At 44.8% G+C, this 18,872-nt stretch overlaps 1 protein-coding gene across 1 annotated transcript; it reads left to right on the forward strand.

Annotated features, from left to right (window-relative positions):
* The first annotated feature begins 283 nt into the window (after nucleotides 1-283).
* On the forward strand, nucleotides 284-16,901 carry LOC142503634 (uncharacterized). The gene is made up of 3 exons (XM_075616175.1): nucleotides 284-384; nucleotides 10,209-10,336; nucleotides 11,847-16,901. Exons 2-3 carry the CDS (start codon nucleotides 10,330-10,332, stop codon nucleotides 13,103-13,105), a joined length of 1,266 nt encoding a protein of 421 aa, XP_075472290.1. The 5' UTR covers nucleotides 284-384; nucleotides 10,209-10,329; the 3' UTR covers nucleotides 13,106-16,901.
* Nucleotides 16,902-18,872: the final 1,971 nt, after the last annotated feature.

The following is an 18,872-nucleotide window of genomic DNA, read 5'->3' on the forward strand; positions in this document are numbered from 1 at the left end:
AGAGGAGAGTGTGTGAGAGGGGAGAAGGGGAGGGAGAAGTGGCGGGTGGAATGGGAGAGGGAGGGAGAAAGAGAGGGAGGGAGGGAGAGAGAAAGAGAGGGAGGGAGAGAGAAAGAAAGAGAGGGAGGGAGAGAGAAAGAGAGGGAGGGAGAGAGAAAGAGAGGGAGGGAGAGAGAAAGAAAGAGAGGGAGGGAGATAGAAAGAGAGGGAGGGAGAGAGAAAGAGAGGGAGGGAGAGAGAAAGAGAGGGAGGGAGAGAGAAAGAGAGGGAGGGAGAAGGGGCTGGGACTTTGAGCTTTTCCCACTGTCATTGCACAAGCAGAATAGATAGGACCATTGATACACAGGAGCTGCCCATGTGAGAGGCAGGAGCTGCTGGGCGAAGGTAAGAAACCCGGGCATCACTTCTCAAAGACTTCTGGCTGCATAACCGGGGTGATATATATATATATATATATATATTTATATATATATATATATATATATATATATATATATATATACAGGAACCCAAAGAATAATCATCCCATTACTTTCTATGGGAGTTTAGTTTATCAGTTGCAGTGGGAGGCGCCAGTAGCTACAGCATAATGCTACCTTTCGATTGTAAGCTCTTCGGGGCAGGAGACTCCTTTTCCTAATGTTACTTTTATGTCTGAAGCGCTTATTCCCATTATGTGTTATGATGTCACGTGTGTTACTGCTGCGACACGCAATATGGCGCTATATACATAAAGATATACAGTACGTACCTTTCTATATTTACAAACCACCCCCATACTTTTGCATTGGCAAATTTAAAGGAGCCGTTTACCAAAGTGTCCCAGCACGGGCACGAAACTGCGTCAAACGTGTCATTGAAACAGGATTGTTCCCGTTGGTAAACCTGGCGCGCTATCGTGAACTAGTTTTATATCAGATTTGCGTTCAGGAGACTTTGAGAAAGCCCCCCCCAAAAAGTTCTCATTCCTTTAAAAAATAAAAAGTGGGAATGGATGTGAAAACATATCTTTCATTCTCTGAATAAAAGTGTGGAAAATTAGGACAAAAAAGCTTCCCCAGTGTTGAACGGGGTTAACATTTCCTGAAAAGTGACTCGATACCATTTACTTTGTGCAGTCCCTTCGTTAATAACATACAGTATAATAAATCACTTGTTGTTCTTGTGCAGGTGGTTCCCAGTGATACAATCTCATTCTGGGTGGTGTTTGAGATTTATAGCACTGGCACTTCTGACTGTACACAACGACACTGAGTTTGAAGCAGGGGAACTTGGTTCAAATCCCGATGTCGGCTCCTTGTGACCTTGGGCAAGTCACTTTATCCCCCTGTGCCTCAGGCACCAAAAGCATAGATTGTAAGCTCATGTGGGCAGGGGCTGTGTCTGTAACATTCCTATGCTGTGTACCGCACGCTGTGCTGTAATTGTGACGCGCTTTGTGTCCCATTGGTAGAATAGCGCTATATTAAATAAAGTTATTATTAATATTGCATAACTTAGGGGTGCGCAAACTGGGGGGCACCAGATTTTTCAGGCGGGCATGGCGGTTGCAGAGGCCCCGCGCTCTTCCCCAAGGCATGTTTAAATTAAATGCCGGGGGAACTCGTGAGGCCTCTGCAACTTCACTTACCTTGTCTTCAGCAACGCGGCGTGAAATGACGCCGGAGACAAGGTAAGGGAACGGGAGCGGGCACGGAGGGAAGCAGGCAGAGGGGCGGAGCGGGGAAAGATTGTGCACCCCTGGATTAACTCATTTGGAGTGAGTTTCATTCATTCATCGGGGTCTCCCAGTTCCAAAAGTCCGGCAAACCCAGTATAAAAATCTGAACCATATTTAACAAAGAAAATGACTTCCATTGAAAGTATTGGGGCGTTTTTCCTTTGATAAATATTGTTTGCCCGGACTTTATCCCAGTTTTGCAGCCGGAAGACTTTAGTAAATAATCTACATTGTGTGAAGGACAAAACTGGTACTAATATGGTGCAAAAAATAAACCAGATTTATCAATGATAAGAATCATATTGTATGTATGTCTTTATTTATATAGCGCCATTAGTGTAAATAGCGCTTCACATTAGTGATTTCTTTCCAGTTTTATCTCCAGGTCACCTCCTTTTATTTATTTATTTTTTTCATTTTGGGGGTTGGGGGGGGGGCAAAAAAAGGTAATTGAGGGGGATTTTAAATTCTAATCCTGTTGTAACCCTTTCACTGCCATCTTGTTCCCTACATTGGTGGCGGCATACCTCATCTTTCTTTTCTTCAAGGCAGCGCCCCAGTTTCTCCACCCATTCCCTGCCAATGAGACCAGCCATAAATTTCGCTGCAATGCATCGCTGATTCCTCGGCCAGAGAAAGGGTTAAACAGTGGCGAGGAACTTTGTCACGGGAAAAATGTTTACACAATACTTATGCTCTGAAAGCATAAATGTGGCGAACCTTCAAATAATTTTAATTTTCATTAATAAGAAGGTGAAAATTGAATTTTTATAAGTAAAAAAAAATAAAAAAATGTAAATTAAAAAAAGCTGTTGTGCTATATATTCACTCTCACACTTTAATTTCTGCCTAGAGGTGAATTATTTATGGACAACCTAACCTCTTCAGTGTCTTGTGGCGACTATCGTGCTGGTTTCTCCATGCCAGGATGTGGCATCACTGAGCTGTTTATCTTGTCCCCATGGCAACCTTTCTCCGCTTATTAACATTCAGCTTTTAACCGTCTATGGACAGATAACTAACGGGAGGAGAGCAGCACAATCCCTTTCCTTTCAGCAGTTTAAAGGGTTACAACTTTGAAATGCTTTGCTGGCGGTTTATAATTATCCTACTGCACGTTATACACGGTTTCATTGATCACCATGCAACCAGCTTCCAGTAGATACACAGCATCTAGTGCTACATAGTAAACAAGCAGTTATAATATAAAATCAGCCATTTCTATTTTTCTGTGGGATCTAAAAAAAAGTATCGAAAGGGTAGCGCAGGAGTGGCCAGTCCTGAAGGGCCACCAACAGGTCAGGTTTTTTACAAAAAAACATTTTTTAACTTGTTTATTTTGAACATTTTCTTAAATTATAAAGGTGAATGGGGAAGGATAAAAAAAATAATAATAAAGAATAATGGGAATGAGGAAAGAGAGGATAAGGGGGGTCAGGGTAAAATTCATATGCTTTTCTATTTGATCATACATTTACAATTCAGATAAAATAAATTTGCATATTTTTATGATTGAATTGAGATGATTTCCAGGGGAGCCAAATCTCACAGAATGTATCAAAAGATACGTTTAAAGGGGCAATCCAAGCAATATCCTACGTGTTCAAAAACTTAATCAGTTCTGTAGTATTAGATAATACTTACTACCTTTTTCTATTTTAAAATTCAACTCTAAATGCCCTTTTCAATTAGTTTTAATAAACTGAGCATTTTTTTGTATTTCTCCAGCAGGTTTTAGCCACCCAAGCAGTGCAAGATCTTTGTAACACTTTCCTGTTTGTGATAATTAGTTGCCAATATTCCCGGCAGTTTGAGCTGTAAACTTTAATGTTACCTTAGTAATATAGGAATACATTGTAGCTGCTGAGTTTAGGCTGCGGCCAGGGTGGAGCGAACCGCGCGCACGCTCGGCGCGATCACAGTGCTCTGAATGCCCTCGTCCAGGGTGAGGATGCGTGCGCTTGCTGCTTGACGAGACAACCAAATTTGATTTGGCTGCTCGCTGATGCGTCACGTGAGCGGTTCGCCCAATGAGGGCGAACCAGCTCCGTGACATCATGGCCGCGCCCCCTGACACGCCCCCCTGCACGCGCAACTAGCTGGCCAGAAATTGCCCGGCCGAGCAGAGCGCATGACGTCACGGCGTACGAGTGCCAGCTCGCTCCCTGCCTGGCCGCAGCCTAACATTGACTGAAGGATTGATTTGAAACTGAAAGGCAGCCATTTAGTGAACCCTGGGAAGCAGAATTTTGCTGATCGATCACGGGAGAACAAATCGATCGGCAGCTTATGTAATTAGTTTTCACTAAAGGTAATCAAAGGCTGCATATATTAAAATAATGTATTTATTTATTTTTTGAAGCTGCATGGATTGCCTTTTTAACAGACGTGAGACGTTCCAAAAGATTAACTTCTTTTAATTTTGGTAATGTCCTAGTCGTTGGTGGCCGATATTTGTGAAGTCAATATTTGGAAACATTTAGGGATTTTTGAATAAAATAATGCTTTATATGTATCTCTAGAAATTGTTTGATGGGTTAGTTGAGCCACTGTTTGAGCCACCTGTGCTGAAGCAGGGATATCCTTAAAACCTGTCCTGTTTGTGGCCCCTGCAAATTGGAGTTGCCCACCCCTGGGATGGGGAAACTGCAGGAATTTTGCCCAGTTAGAATACTAGTTTTTTTTGCATACAGAGAAGGTATAAATCTAAATGATTTGAAGCCAGTATTTTAGTGGTTTGTGTTACTTCTAATTTTGAAGCATTATGAAGCAATACACCCTAAAATAAATAAATAATGTAAAAATTAATCATTGATACAGTGTGTGTTTGCAGCACAGGCTACACCCAAAAATAAATAAACCCATTACACAAGGGGACACCTAACAACTGACAACAGTACCAAGTCAATGTCTTTTATAGTTTATCTTTTAAACTTTGATCCTGAAATGGAAAAGCCTCACCTTGTAATGTAAAGGATGGCCCAGCGCAACAAGGACCCGTCTCATCTTTTAACCCTTTCATGTCTGTGCAAATAGCCAGTTACAGTACAACTTAATTTGTTCATGTAGCATGAGGCTGGAAAATTACACTTCTGTCTTCCTTTGTCTTCCACTCTCAAAATAACTATACACCTGTTATATACACACTGCCTCCTAATAACAACTATACATCTGTTATACACACAAGGTAGCATAATAACTATAACCTGTTATATACACATTGCCTCCTAATAACAACTACACACCTGTTATACACACAAGGTAGCATAATAACTATAACCTGTTCTAGGCACACTGTCTCCTAGTAACTATACACCTGTTATATACACACTGCCAATAACTCAATACCTGTTATATACACACTACCTCCTAATAATACCTGTACACCTGTTATATACACACTGCCAATAACTCAATACCTGTTATATACACACTACCTCCTAATAATAACTGTACACCTGTTATATGTACACACGGTTTCTTTCTATTTCTGCCTCACTACCTCTCACACACACTTTGTAGATCTTTTTGTACACGCCGCCTGCTTCCGATATGTCGCCCACTGATGCACACACACTGCAGGAGATGATAAACTCTCTCTGACTCACTATGGGTGACACACTGCGCCTCCTCCTACCAGCCGCACCCCACTCTCTGCATACTGATAACATCTTGATAATATGCACTGTTGTTAATCATTGTTAGAGAGAAAGTGCTCCTAATTGTGTAACTGAAGCAATCTGCAGATCTCTGGCAGGAAAAGGGTTAAAAGAGCTATGCTTCACTGTAAGGGTTAAGCTTCCTTGTGTTTTTAATAAAGTAAATAAACAACAGTGGTGTCTTTATTACCTAAGTATAGGTTTATAGGTATAACACTGCGGGCCTGATGCAGAAAAGGTTATTGTAGAACATTGGTGGGATACAGGTGGACCTTGGAGGCTTCACCTGGCACTCCAAGCTCTGGCCACCCCAGCAACCACCTCTCCCCCTCTCCCCAGTACAAAGGGAGAGGAGGTGTTGTAGGTGTGAATTGCAGCTTCTCCGCTCCCTGAGCTTTTTATTGAGTGTGCTGATAAATACTGTACTGCCCGCTCCTCTTCTGCGCTGATAAATACTGTACTGCCGGCTCCTCTCCTGTGCTGATAAATACGGTACTGCCCGCTCCTCTCCTGTTTTTTGTTTTCCGAAAAGTAAACCATGTGAAACTAACAAACTGTAAATAAAATACTTTAAAAAGAAAAAAACTGCCCGCTCCTCTCCTGTGCTGATAAATACAGTACTGCCCACTCCTCTCCTGCGCTGATAAATACAGTACTGCCCGCTCCTCTCCTGCGCTGATAAATACAGTACTGCCCGCTCCTCTCCTGCGCTGATAAATACAGTACTGCCCGCTCCTCTCCTGTGCTGATAAATACTGTACTGCCCGCTCCTCTCCTGTGCTGATAAATACAGTACTGCCCGCTCCTCTCCTGTGCTGATAAATACAGTACTGCCCGCTCCTCTCCTGCGCTGATAAATACAGTACTGCCCGCTCCTCTCCTGTGCTGATAAATACAGTACTGCCCGCTCCTCTCCTGCGCTGATAAATACAGTACTGCCTGCTCCTCTCCTGTGCTGATAAATACAGTACTGCCCGCTCCTCTCCTGCGCTGATAAATACAGTACTGCCCGCTCCTCTCCTGCGCTGATAAATACAGTACTGCCCGCTACTCTCCTGCGCTGATAAATACAGTACTGCCCGCTCCTCTCCTGTGCTGATAAATACGGTACTGCCCGCTCCTCTCCTGCGCTGATAAATACTGTACTGCCTGCTCCTCTCCTGCGCTGATAAATACAGTACTGCCCGCTCCTCTCCTGCGCTGATAAATACAGTACTTCCCGCTCCTCTCCTGTGCTGATAAATACAGTACTGCCCGCTCCTCTCCTGTGCTGATAAATACAGTACTGCCCGCTCTTCTCCTGCGCTGATAAATACAGTACTGCCCGCTCCTCTCCTGTGCTGATAAATACAGCACTGCCCGCTCCTCTCCTGCGCTGATAAATACAGTACTGCCCACTCCTCTCCTGCGCTGATAAATACTGTACTGCCCGCTCCTCTCCTGTGCCGATAAATACAGTACTGCCCGCTCCTCTCCTGCACTGATAAATACAGTACTGCCCGCTTCTCTCCTGCACTGGTAAATACTGTACTGCCCGCTCCCCTCCTGTGTTGATAAATACAGTACTGCCCGCTCCTGTGCTGATAAATACAGTACTGCCCGCTCCTCTCCTGCGCTGATAAATACAGTACTGCCCGCTCCTCTCCTGTGCTGATAAATACTGTACTGCCCGCTCCTCTCCTGTGCTGATAAATACAGTACTGCCCGCTCCTCTCCTGTGCTGATAAATACAGTACTGCCCGCTCCTCTCCTGTGCTGATAAATACGGTACTGCCCGCTCCTCTCCTCTGCTGATAAATACTGTACTGCCAGCTCCTCTCCTGCGCTGATACATACAGTACTGCCCGCTCCTCTCCTGTGCTGATAAATACAGTACTGCCCGCTCCTCTCCTGTGCTGATAAATACAGTACTGCCCGCTCCTCTCCTCTGTGCTGATAAATAATGTACTGCCCGCTCCTCTCCTGCGCTGATAAATACAGTACTGCCCGCTCCTCTCCTGTACTGATAAATACAGTACTGCCCGTCCCCCCCTGTGCTGATAAATACGGTACTGCCCGCTCCTCTCCTGTGCTGATAAATAAAGTACTGCCCGCACCTCTCCTGCGATGATAAATACAGTACTGCCCGCTCCTCTCCTGTACTGATAAATACAGTACTGCCCGTCCCCCCCTGTGCTGATAAATATGGTACTGCCCGCTCCTCTCCTGTGCTGATAAATAAAGTACTGCCCGCTCCTCTCCTGCGCTGATAAATACTGTACTGCCCGCACCTCTCCTGTGCTGATAAATACAGTACTACCCGCTCCTCTCCTGTGCTGATAAATACAGTACTGCCCGCTCCTCTCCTGCGCTGATAAATACAGTACTGCCCGCTCTTCTCCTGCGCTGATAAATACAGTACTGCCCACTCCTCTTCTGCGCTGATAAATACTGTACTGCCCGCTCCTCTCCTGCGCTGATAAATACAGTACTGCCCACTCCTCTCCTGTGCTGATAAATACAGTACTGCCCGCTCCTCTCCTGTGCTGATATATACAGTACTGCCCGCACCTCTCCTGCGCTGATATATACAGTACCGCCCGCACCTCTCCTGCGCTGATAAATACAGTACTACCCGCTCCTCTCCTGCGCTGATAAATACAGTACTGCCGCTCCTCTCCTGCGCTGATAAATACAGACTTGTCTGCTCCTCTCCTGTGCTGATAAATACAGTACTGCCCGCTCCTCTCCTGCCTGATAAACACTGTGCTGCCCGCTCCTCTCCTGTGCTGATAAATACAGTACTGTCCGCTCCTCTCCTGTGCTGATAAATACAGTACTGCCCGCTCCTCTCCTGTGCTGATAAATACAGTACTGTCCGCTCCTCTCCTGTGCTGATAAATACAGTACTGCCCGCTCCTCTCCTGTGCTGATAAATACAGTACTGCCCGCTCCTCTCCTGTGCTGATAAATACAGTACTGCCCGCTCCTCTCCTGTGCTGATAAATACAGTACTGCCCGCTCCTCTCCTGCGCTGATAAATACAGTACTGCCCGCTCCTCTCCTGTGCTGATAAATACAGTACTGCCCGCTCCTCTCCTGCGCTGATAAATACAGTACTGCCCGCTCCTCTCCTGCGCTGATAAATACAGTACTGCCCGCTCCTCTCCTGCGCTGATAAATACAGTACTGCCCGCTCCTCTCCTGCACTGATAAATACTGTATTGCCCGCTCCTCCCCTGCGCTGATAAATACAGTACTGCCGGCTCCTCTCCTGCGCTGATAAATACAGTACTGCCCGCTCCTCTCCTGCGCTGATAAATACAGTACTGCCCGCTCCTCTCCTGCGCTGATAAATACAGTACTGCCCGCTCCTCTCCTGCGCTGATAAATACAGTACTGCCCGCTCCCCTCCTGCACTGATAAATACAGTACTGCCCGCTCCTCTCCTGTGCTGATACATACAGTACTGCCCACTCCTCTCCTGTGCTGATAAATACAATACTGCCCGCTCCTCTCCTGCGCTGATAAATACAGTACTGCCCCGCTCCTCTCCTGCGCTGATAAATACAGTACTGCCCGCTCCTCTCCTGCGCTGATAAATACAGTACTGCCCGCTCCTCTCCTGCGCTGATAAATACAGTACTGCCCGCTCCTCTCCTGCGCTGATAAATACAGTACTGCCCGCTCCTCTCCTGCGCTGATAAATACAGTACTGCCCGCTCCTCTCCTGCGCTGATAAATACAGTACTGCCCGCTCCTCTCCTGCGCTGATAAATACAGTACTGCCCGCTCCTCTCCTGTGCTCATCACTAGTTCCCTGTGTAAGGAGAGGAGTGGGACAGTGTGCTGGCATTTGGAAGCTGGCTGGAGGGGCGTGGAGAAGCTCATACCCGCGGCTTCACATCCCTTCTGCCTGTGCCTTATATACTGTATATGTGAGTAATGTGCGGTCCGTTTGCAGTATATCATGCTGCTTAGCACTGATGTACAATGTTTTGCAGACTCTTTCCTTACATAGGAAATGAGAGTCCATATGGAACATACTAGACTGACATGAAGCAGGAAGAACACAAGAGCATAAGTTTCTTTATGATCACGTGTGGGTATATTCATCACCCTGTAGAGAGGAGTTCGGTGTCTTACCAAATTATCCCGGCTACAGAACCAGGGCAAAAATGGTTCAAAAATACAACCAGATTTACCAAACCAGAAAATCTTATTGGTTTCAGTGGGAATATTTTCCCTTAGTAAATATGGTACAGTGTTTTTGCTTTAGATTTGCACCTGGGAAAACCTTGATACATAACCCCCCTTGTGGATCATATTTACTACAGGGTGCTAACCCGTAAGAAACCTTATGGGCCATAAGGATTTTTATAGCCTAGCACTGTTTAATAAATATTACCGTGTCTTTTTTGCACCTCATACATTGACCTTGGCCACTTACAGACGCACTTACCAGAACACCCTCTTACAGTCTCTGCACACTCTTCCTACTTACCACTTAGATTGTAAGCTCTTTGAGGCAGGGACTATTTTTCCTAATGTTACTTTTAAGTCTCAAGCGCTTATTCCCATTGTGTTATATTATTATGTCCTGTGTATTACTGCTGTGACGCGCTATGTACATAGATGGTGCCATATAAATAAAGATATATATATATATATATATATATATATATATATATACATGTCCTAATTCATTAGTTCCCAACTATTCCCTATATGACTCACCAATCAGAAAGACCAGTGAAGATACTCTCCTGACCTGTGGACCAGCTTCGAGCTTTTGACAGACCCGAGTTAGTGGCTGTTTAGAATACTCACGCATTCCTTCCTTTCTCCAGCAAAGCCCAAGCTCACAATGACAACCCCCTCAGTCATCTGGAAGTGTCTCCACCACTGCTGCTGCTAGCATCCCAGACTTGTCCCTGACCGCAACTACTGGGTGACTTCCACCTTCCAGCCATGTCTGGTGAGTATGTACCTCATTGATGAATAAAACGCTGCCTACAGAACAGAGACTGTAGGAAGAAAGGGGTCCCTTGAAGCATACTGCTTGTGCTCATCAGTGTGGAGACAGATCCCAGAAGTCTCAAACGTATCATATGAAAGCTCCGAACAATCGCAATACGGAAATAAATTCGCACACGTGAAGAATGGAGCAGTAGAGCAGGTTTTCCTGAAAAGTAAAACAACTGAGAAATAGAGTATAGAATAAATATCTCAGGCCAGGTTTAGTTAGACCAGGGGAGGCCAACTCCAGTCCCCAAGGGCCACCAACAGGTCAGGTTTTCAGGATATCCCTGCTTCCGCACAATGAGCTCAATCAGTGGCTCCGTCTTTGATTGAGCCACCTGTGCTCAAGCAGGGATATCCTGAAAACCTGACCTGTTGGTGGCCCTAGTGGACTGGGGTTGGCCTCCCCTGAGTTAGACATTGTAAAGCATTAAATCACTAATCGCCCCCAGAAGCCTGTATGAGTTTAACTCCTATAATGCCAGTATCTTGGCACCCTGATTATGTCATGCTCTTTAAAAAAAAAATGTTTTTTAGTGTTAAAATTCATGATTTTTCAAAATCTCTGGCTTCTGGGGCTACAATGATAAACTTTAAACTGTACTGGGGAAAACCCACTCCATTTAAAGCTCCTGGATCCTTAATAATCCAAACACTTCTATTTCCTGACCAAAACATCAGATTGAAAAAATAATAGCAGTGTTGGAATGGGCAAGACGAGACCTCTTATAGTAATTAATAAAAATAAGATGCAAAAAAATGTTGATCAGCGTCGACTGCTGATTTAAACAATTAATTAATGAACTTGGACATTTGTCCTTTCTCATTAATGATGCTACAATGTTAGCACTTTGTGTTATGTCTGGCGCAGTGGTCAAAATACCAAAAGTGTAGCTGCACTTTGCTTTAATGTAGGGGTTCACATACTGGGGGTGGAAGATTTTCAGAGCGGGTCGCGGCGCTTACAGAGGCTCCACGCTCTTTTCCAAAGCGTTTAAATTAAATGCCGGGGGAACACACGTGGCCTCTGTAAGTTCTTACCTTGTCTCCAACGGCGCATCACCATGGCAACGCGTCACCGTGGGGTAACGTGATGTTGCGTTGCCATCGTCACATGACCCCGTGGCATCATTTGTCACCAGAGACAAGGTAAGAGAGGGGGGGGTTGAAGAGGCAGGGGGCGCAGGGGGGAAAGTTAGCGCACCGCTGGGTTAATGCACAATCCTCTGAAGCAAAACTCTTAGGATACGTTTTTCCAACGCTTTGTCTTTTGTAGAAGAAGAGTAGGGAAAAGGTTATTTTATAAATATATCCATTTTTATCAAATTAATAGCGGACTTAAAATGTTATACCTTTTTATACCAGATGTATACAGCACCACCTTCTCCTGAACCAGAGGTTAAGACCCTTATACTATGACTCAGCAGAGCAATATATAAATATATATGTATATTATTTTGGTCCAGGTCCGTGCTGTCCAGAAGCTGTGTTTTGGCTGCTGTTACTGGTAAGAGTGATGGCAAAAGGAGCTGCAGAGAACACCTGTGACTGCATCATATTGGAGAACTGGGCCAGCAACCAGTCTGCGCTGGTGCCTGAGGCCTGCTGTCTGAACTTCAGCCTTTCTGTAGACTCCCTGGAATGGAATATCTTCACGTCATTGACGAATCTGCGGGTGCTGGACCTGTCGCACTCTGGGATTACACAGATCACGGACGTTGAAGAGGGGAGAAAGCCAACCCATATTGAGGTCCTGTATATTGATCACAACCATTTGAAAGAGCTACCCAAAGGTTTCTTGAGCAATGCCCCCAACCTGAAGGTTCTGCACCTTGAGAATAACCATCTGGCTCACCTCCCCCCTAACTTCCTTCTTCTCTCTGACCTCATAGAGGAGGTCAACCTGAGCTTCAACAACTTGACTTCTGTCCCGTCCAGCATTCTCAAGCCATCTCTCTCCAGATTTGGCTTTCTCAACAACAGCCTGGATTGCACCTGTGCCCTCTTTGACAGCCTGCATCCAAACTTCCATACTAATGACACCAGTGGGGTACTGGAGGAACTGACCTGTGCTTCCCCAAAAGATGTCAGTGGCTTCAAGGTCAAAGATGTTCAGAGGAGCAGCGTCTGCCGGTCCCATAATTTAACCGTGATACTCATTTGCATCCCCTTGCTGGTGGTGTTAGGGCTTCTGTGCTGGTATCTGTGCTGTCGTAGGCGGAAAGGGAGTTACTCCAACACACGGCGGGAGTGCAACCTAGTGACTGTGGATCGCAATGGAGCTGGGAGTCTGGGGGAACATCACTACTATGAACCTCGGCAGCAGTTCCACAAGGACAGGTGGGGGCCTGAAGGGGAGCAGCTGAAGGACCCCATCTTGTTGAAGCCATCTGCTGCTCTGCTGGGGAGCAGCCGAGATCTCTACGAAGAGGTGGAGATCAAACTGGGTACATCTGCAGACTCCCTAGTGGAGGGAGAGGGTCAGATCAGCAGGGAGGGTCCAGGGCTGATACTGGCAGTGGAGGAGGTGGAGGATGATGAGGGGGAGATGAATGCAGGAGATGAGCCTGAGGTGGAAACGGTGAGCGTCACAGAGGTTATGAAAGACTCAACTGATCGGGAGAAGCTTTACATGAACCAGGCCACAGACTATTACAGTCTGGTGCCTGGCATTGAACTGGAAGACTCGGACCATTGCGAATATGAAAGTGTTGACCTCTCCTGAGAGGGGGCTCCAGCAGGGACTTGGATCATAGTGAATGGGAACTTTTAACCGTTTAATTGTTGGACTGATACCATATGGCAGAAAATTGGATAATTGCATCAGACTGTAAAGGTGCACAAGAAACAAAGAGGAACCTATTCAATACAACAGCATTCTGCCACATACCAGGGGGTATGAAGAACCACTGCTTTTTTTTTATTTACAAACCCAGAGTACCAATACTTTTTTATTTACAAACCCAGAGTACCGTTACTTTTTTATTTACAAACTCAGAGTACCGTTACTTTTTTATTTACAAACCAGGAGTACCGTTACTTTTTTATTTACAAACCCCAGAGTACCGTTACTTTTTTTTATTTACAACCCCAGAGTACCGTTACTTTTTTATTTACAAACCCAGAGTACCAATACTTTTTTATTTACAAACCCAGAGTACCAATACTTTTTTATTTACAACCCCAGAGTACCGTTACTTTTTTATTTACAAACCCAGAGTACCAATACTTTTTTATTTACAAACCCAGAGTACCAATACTTTTTTATTTACAAACCCAGAGTACCAATACTTTTTTTTTTTACAAACCCAGCGTACCAATACTTTTTTATTTACAAACCCAGAGTACCGTTACTTTTTTATTTACAAACCCAGAGTACCAATACTTTTTTTATTTACAAACCCAGAGTACCAATACTTTTTTTATTTACAAACCCAGAGTACCGTTACTTTTTTATTTACAAACCCAGAGTACCAATACTTTTTTTATTTACAAACCCAGAGTACCGTTACTTTTTTTATTCATACACTTGCAGTTCCACTGTCTTTGTGAAGAGAAATGTATTTATTGTAGAAAGTAATTTTTGACCTTTCTGTTTTCAAACCACAAATATTGTAGACACTTTTGTATTTGTTAAGGTCCACGCAGCTAGGTCGCACTGTACCACAAACTTTTTTTTTTTAAGCCACGTTGACCATTGCAGCCATCCTACCACAAAGATCAAGCCAGAACATTGCAAGTTGAATGTTCAGGAGCAGGGAGACCCATGAATGTTTATGGACACGAACAATGCCCTCTCAGTGGGGTCTCACCGGGACTCTTGCAGAGAATAGGGTCAGGGTGCCACTCACAATCACTGAGAGGAGAAAAAGAGGCCACTTGTTGGTTAATGGCAATGGTACATTTTGGGGAGGGGGTTCCACATGCACATTCTACACTGTCAAGACGAGCACCATAAAGAGACCTGCAGAATCTGCACTCCAAGATCTGACAGTGGACACATATTAATATTATTATTATGTTTTATTGGAAGGAAAATGACTATACTGTATTTTGCCAGGAAATACAATATCTGTACATAAGATGTTGTTGCAATAATCTATTATACTACCAGAGCTATAAGGATCTCAGGAACTGGGCTGCAATCTGCTATTCTCAGAAGAATATACTATTTTATAGGGACACAACTCCTACTGTACATGCCTTATTGCAGGAATAAGCAGGGAAGTCGCCACACAGGTATTGTGTGTTTGTGGGAAACATCCCAAAGCCGGTATAAACACATATTTCCTCCATCTGTGAAGAAGGTTAGGAGGACGTTATCAATTCTCATGCTCAACACATGCAGCCGGACTGTCTTTGCATTATTGTAAGATAACACTAACACACACTCGCTGACTCAATCTCTGACACACACACACACGCACACGTTTTCTTTATTTTTAACTCGCTACATGACCTGTATTCTGATGCATTAAGTCATTGGACAGTTGATTAACTTGGCCTGTGGATGGATAGTATGATTTAAAAGCATGTGTATTAAAGAGCCCAGACACTACCTAAAGCACCTATCACATACATATTTATTTATGTAAGATAAGTGATTGGAAAAACATTTTTTCTGATAAATGGTATGTAAAAGTTTGATCTAAGTATATATTTTAATAAATATATATTGTTTATATTTTTGGGGGGGTTGAGTGCCATAATCCATCAATAATTTTTGAAGTGAAGCTTCTTTGCTGGCGCCTACAGGGTTTTCATGGGGAAAAATCATTGCGTTGTAACAAAAAACCATAACACGAGTGATGTCACAATACTAATAGGCGCGCGCCGTCTCGCGCATTGCAGTCGCGCTCACACATGCGCAAGTAAACACTGCCGGCTCTCGCTGCACATGCGCAGTGGCGACTGGTCTCTGGCACAGATGCGCAGGGGCGACCGGACTCGGCACTTGGGAGACAGGGACCCAGAGGCACCCACACACAGGCAGACACACACACAGAAGCACAAACACACAAACACACACAGAGGCAGGCATACACATACACAGAGGCACCAGAGACACACGCACACACAGAGACACATGCACACACACACATACAGAGACACTCGCACATACACACGCGCACACAGGGACTGTTAGTATAACTATATAAGTGCAAATAGCTAAAACAGAGGTGTGTGCCGAGCACGCGAGTTCTAAGGCTAAGGCCCCGCTCCCTCCGTCAGCGCGCCCGCACTGCAGACAGGCGGGGCGCTGACATACACAGACCGTGATATGCGGTCTGTAGGGAGCGGGAGCCGGAGCGGGAGGTGGGCGGGAGTGGGAGGCTTGAGCGGGAGGGGGGGCGTGGCTTGAGCGGAGGGACCCGCTACTCTCCCCCCCCCCCTTCCCTCCCTCCCTCCCTCCACGGCTCAGGCTTGAGCTGCTGATTGAAGGTACAGTAAATAAAGCAACACACAGACACAGGCACTCATACACACACACACGCAGGCACACACATACACAAACACAGACAGGCACACACATACACAAACACAGATAGGCACTCAGACACACATACACACACACAGACAGGCACTCACGCGCACTCACGCACACACATACACACACACAGACAGGCACTCACGCTGCTTTCACTCCACACTCCTCCCCGCTCCCCGAAGCATCTCCTCCTCCCGAAGCCTCCCCTCCTCATTGGCTCACAGCCACACCACGTGACGCGTCGAAGCTAGGGATCACAATTCTCTTGTATCCGCTAGCGGCTGACGCGTCACAGCGTGTAGTAAGCTGTGCAGCCAGGGGGGACCGGGACCGGCTCGGGAGGATTCCCCTGCTGGTGGGGAACGCCCGTGCAGCCGCCCGCGCTGCCGGGCGCAGCGGGTCCCAGCCCTAAGTCAAACGTTTTTGCGTTTTGCCACTGACACTTTGTTTTGAATTTTAATTAAAAATATCACCATCACAAATACAATATCTGTGACAAAACAGTGACCAAAGACAAGGAAGTTTCACTTAAAATGCGTGTGCTCAGCGCATGCATCTTTTTTTTTTTTTAGCCATAATTAAAGAGTATAAAGCTAGAGAGACCTTTTCAAATAGATCTTCTTTTATGTGAACAAGAACTGGAGTTTTGGATTGGAAATAATAAAAGAGGTTACTCCGTCAGTACCAGTGAATACCGGTGAGTACCGGTGAGTACCGGTGAGTACCGGTGAGTACCGGTGAGTACCATCACACTTGAACTGTTCATGGAGACCTATTATATACAATGTATTCCTCTCACCCCCGTTGTTACCGTGCAAGATGACATGGTGTCTGTCCCTTGTTACATTAAAGAGCACAGGAAGTTGTCACAAGCTGATATTTGTTAGTACAGTATTACTCATTTTCTGTATATGAATATATTCAGCCAACCTTTTTTGAGATGTACAAGCAGCACTAGAATGTTTTTATACCTGTTTTTTTTAACCACTGCACAAAGGGAAAATCAAATAAAAACCTTGTTGTTTTGTCAGTACCTTGGTTTTGCACTTAGTATTCATCTACCAGAGACACAAAAACCCAAAGGTTGAAGAGGTGGAATTATATACTTTCTGCAACTTATATCTGCTGTGCAAAATAATAATCACACCCAGGAAACCTCTTATCTCCTCCCACAGAGGTACCAGAAACACATACCTTTTATCCCATCCCTACATTAGGGTCACATATCTCCACACCTAGACATCAGGAACACATACAACTTATCATCATCTATTATAATTCTATACATATTTTGACTTCTATCAAAGCGTATACCGCTTCCAACCATGAAGAGGTTAACAGTCCCGTCATACAAAGCTCTGCCATAATTAGTTTTTGATGCTCGTCATTGTTTTCATCCTTGGATTCCTGCCAGGGGAAATAGTTTTTCAGGGCTGGACCCTCCGCTCACAAACACCGGGGCTCATTTTGATGGTGGGTGTAGCCGCTTCCTTTTTCCCTGAGCTTTCCGGCAACTGTGAGTCTACACGTTCCTCTAACCCCTTCTATCCTGGAAGGGAGACTGGTGAACCGAGAGCTGCGTCAAGATTCCAACTGGTCCAGGTCAATTGCAAGTGGAAGTTCTCCATCACTAGACTTCACTAACCTGTTTAGTGTTGGGGTTCCTGCAGTACTTTGCTGGCTCCCTGAATGAGCTAAAATGTTTTTGTGTTAAGATGCATGATGGACACTCGATAACCATCTCTAAGGAGACATCTACAAACCGCAAAACGTGTATTAGGAAAGGCTAAAGGACCCTAATATGTACACTTAGTGGATAGAACGGAGAGGGGGATATAACAATGCATTTCAACAAAGTACAGTACAGGGAGGGAAGTATATTTCGGAGAAAGTGAAGTGTGCGAACAAGAGGTCCTGATCTGAAGCTGGTGGGTGGTGGACTAAGGGGAAATGTGAGGACGTTCTTCACAGAAATGGTGGTGGATTCATGGAATTGCCTCCCAGCCGAGGTGGTAGGGGCTAATATAGTAAGGAAATTGAAACATGCTTGGTGTAGACATAAGGCTAAATCCTAAATATGAAAGCAAGCAAAAGATCAAATAGGATCTGAGGTTTTACAGCAGATGGGAACATGGGTAGACGCGGGGGGTCAGGAGGTTCTTATCTGCCGTCCAATTCTATGTTTCTATGTATAGAAATACTGGCCAATAAGTGAACGTTTGCTCAATTTAGAGCAACGCTCTTCAATTAGTTTTCCAAAGATGCCAGATTGTACGAAATAGCATTAGGAGGCCCACAAGAATATTGTAGTTTAGGAGATATTTAAGAAGACTTCAAAATATTATACTTACATTTTGCAAGCATCTATTACATTAGTATTTGTATTAACCAAGCTTAGAAGTGAGTTTCAGTGGGAAGGAGGCATGTAGATTTTTGAGCAACTGCAGTGAAATTAGACGAGCAGATAGTCCCAGGACCACTCTAGGGTCCTCCTGGGCCAATTTGGCTGGCAGATCGCAAGCTGAAGGGCCCTGATGTACAGGGAGGTATCAGTGCATGTCCCGATTCTGGAGAAGTTTCGATTTCTGGTAGGATTGTGATAAATGTTAATGGACCAAACAAAGAGCTGTGCCTCAATATAATACTAAACTTTGTGCAAATCCCAGGGTTGGATCCTTATGACCTATCAGTAACTCTCTTTATCTGCTAGTACCTGAGGCCCCAAGATTAGATTGTAAGCTCTCTAGGGTAGAGACTTGCCTAAACACACTATGTACAATGTGTTGTACAATGCAGTGACAGCAAGGAACAAAAAATCTAAATGTTTAGCTAATTTCCACTGCTGCAGATGGAATTGGAAACGATTAGAAACATAGAATTTGATGACAGATAAGAACCTCCTGACCCACCGTGTCGGACAATTTCCCTATCTGCTGTAAAACCTCAGACCCTATTTGATCCTCGACTCCCTTTAGTATTTAGCTGTATGTCTATCCTAACTTCC

The sequence above is a fragment of the Ascaphus truei genome, chromosome 10, assembly GCF_040206685.1.
Source record: "Ascaphus truei isolate aAscTru1 chromosome 10, aAscTru1.hap1, whole genome shotgun sequence".
Classification (NCBI taxonomy): domain Eukaryota; kingdom Metazoa; phylum Chordata; class Amphibia; order Anura; family Ascaphidae; genus Ascaphus; species Ascaphus truei.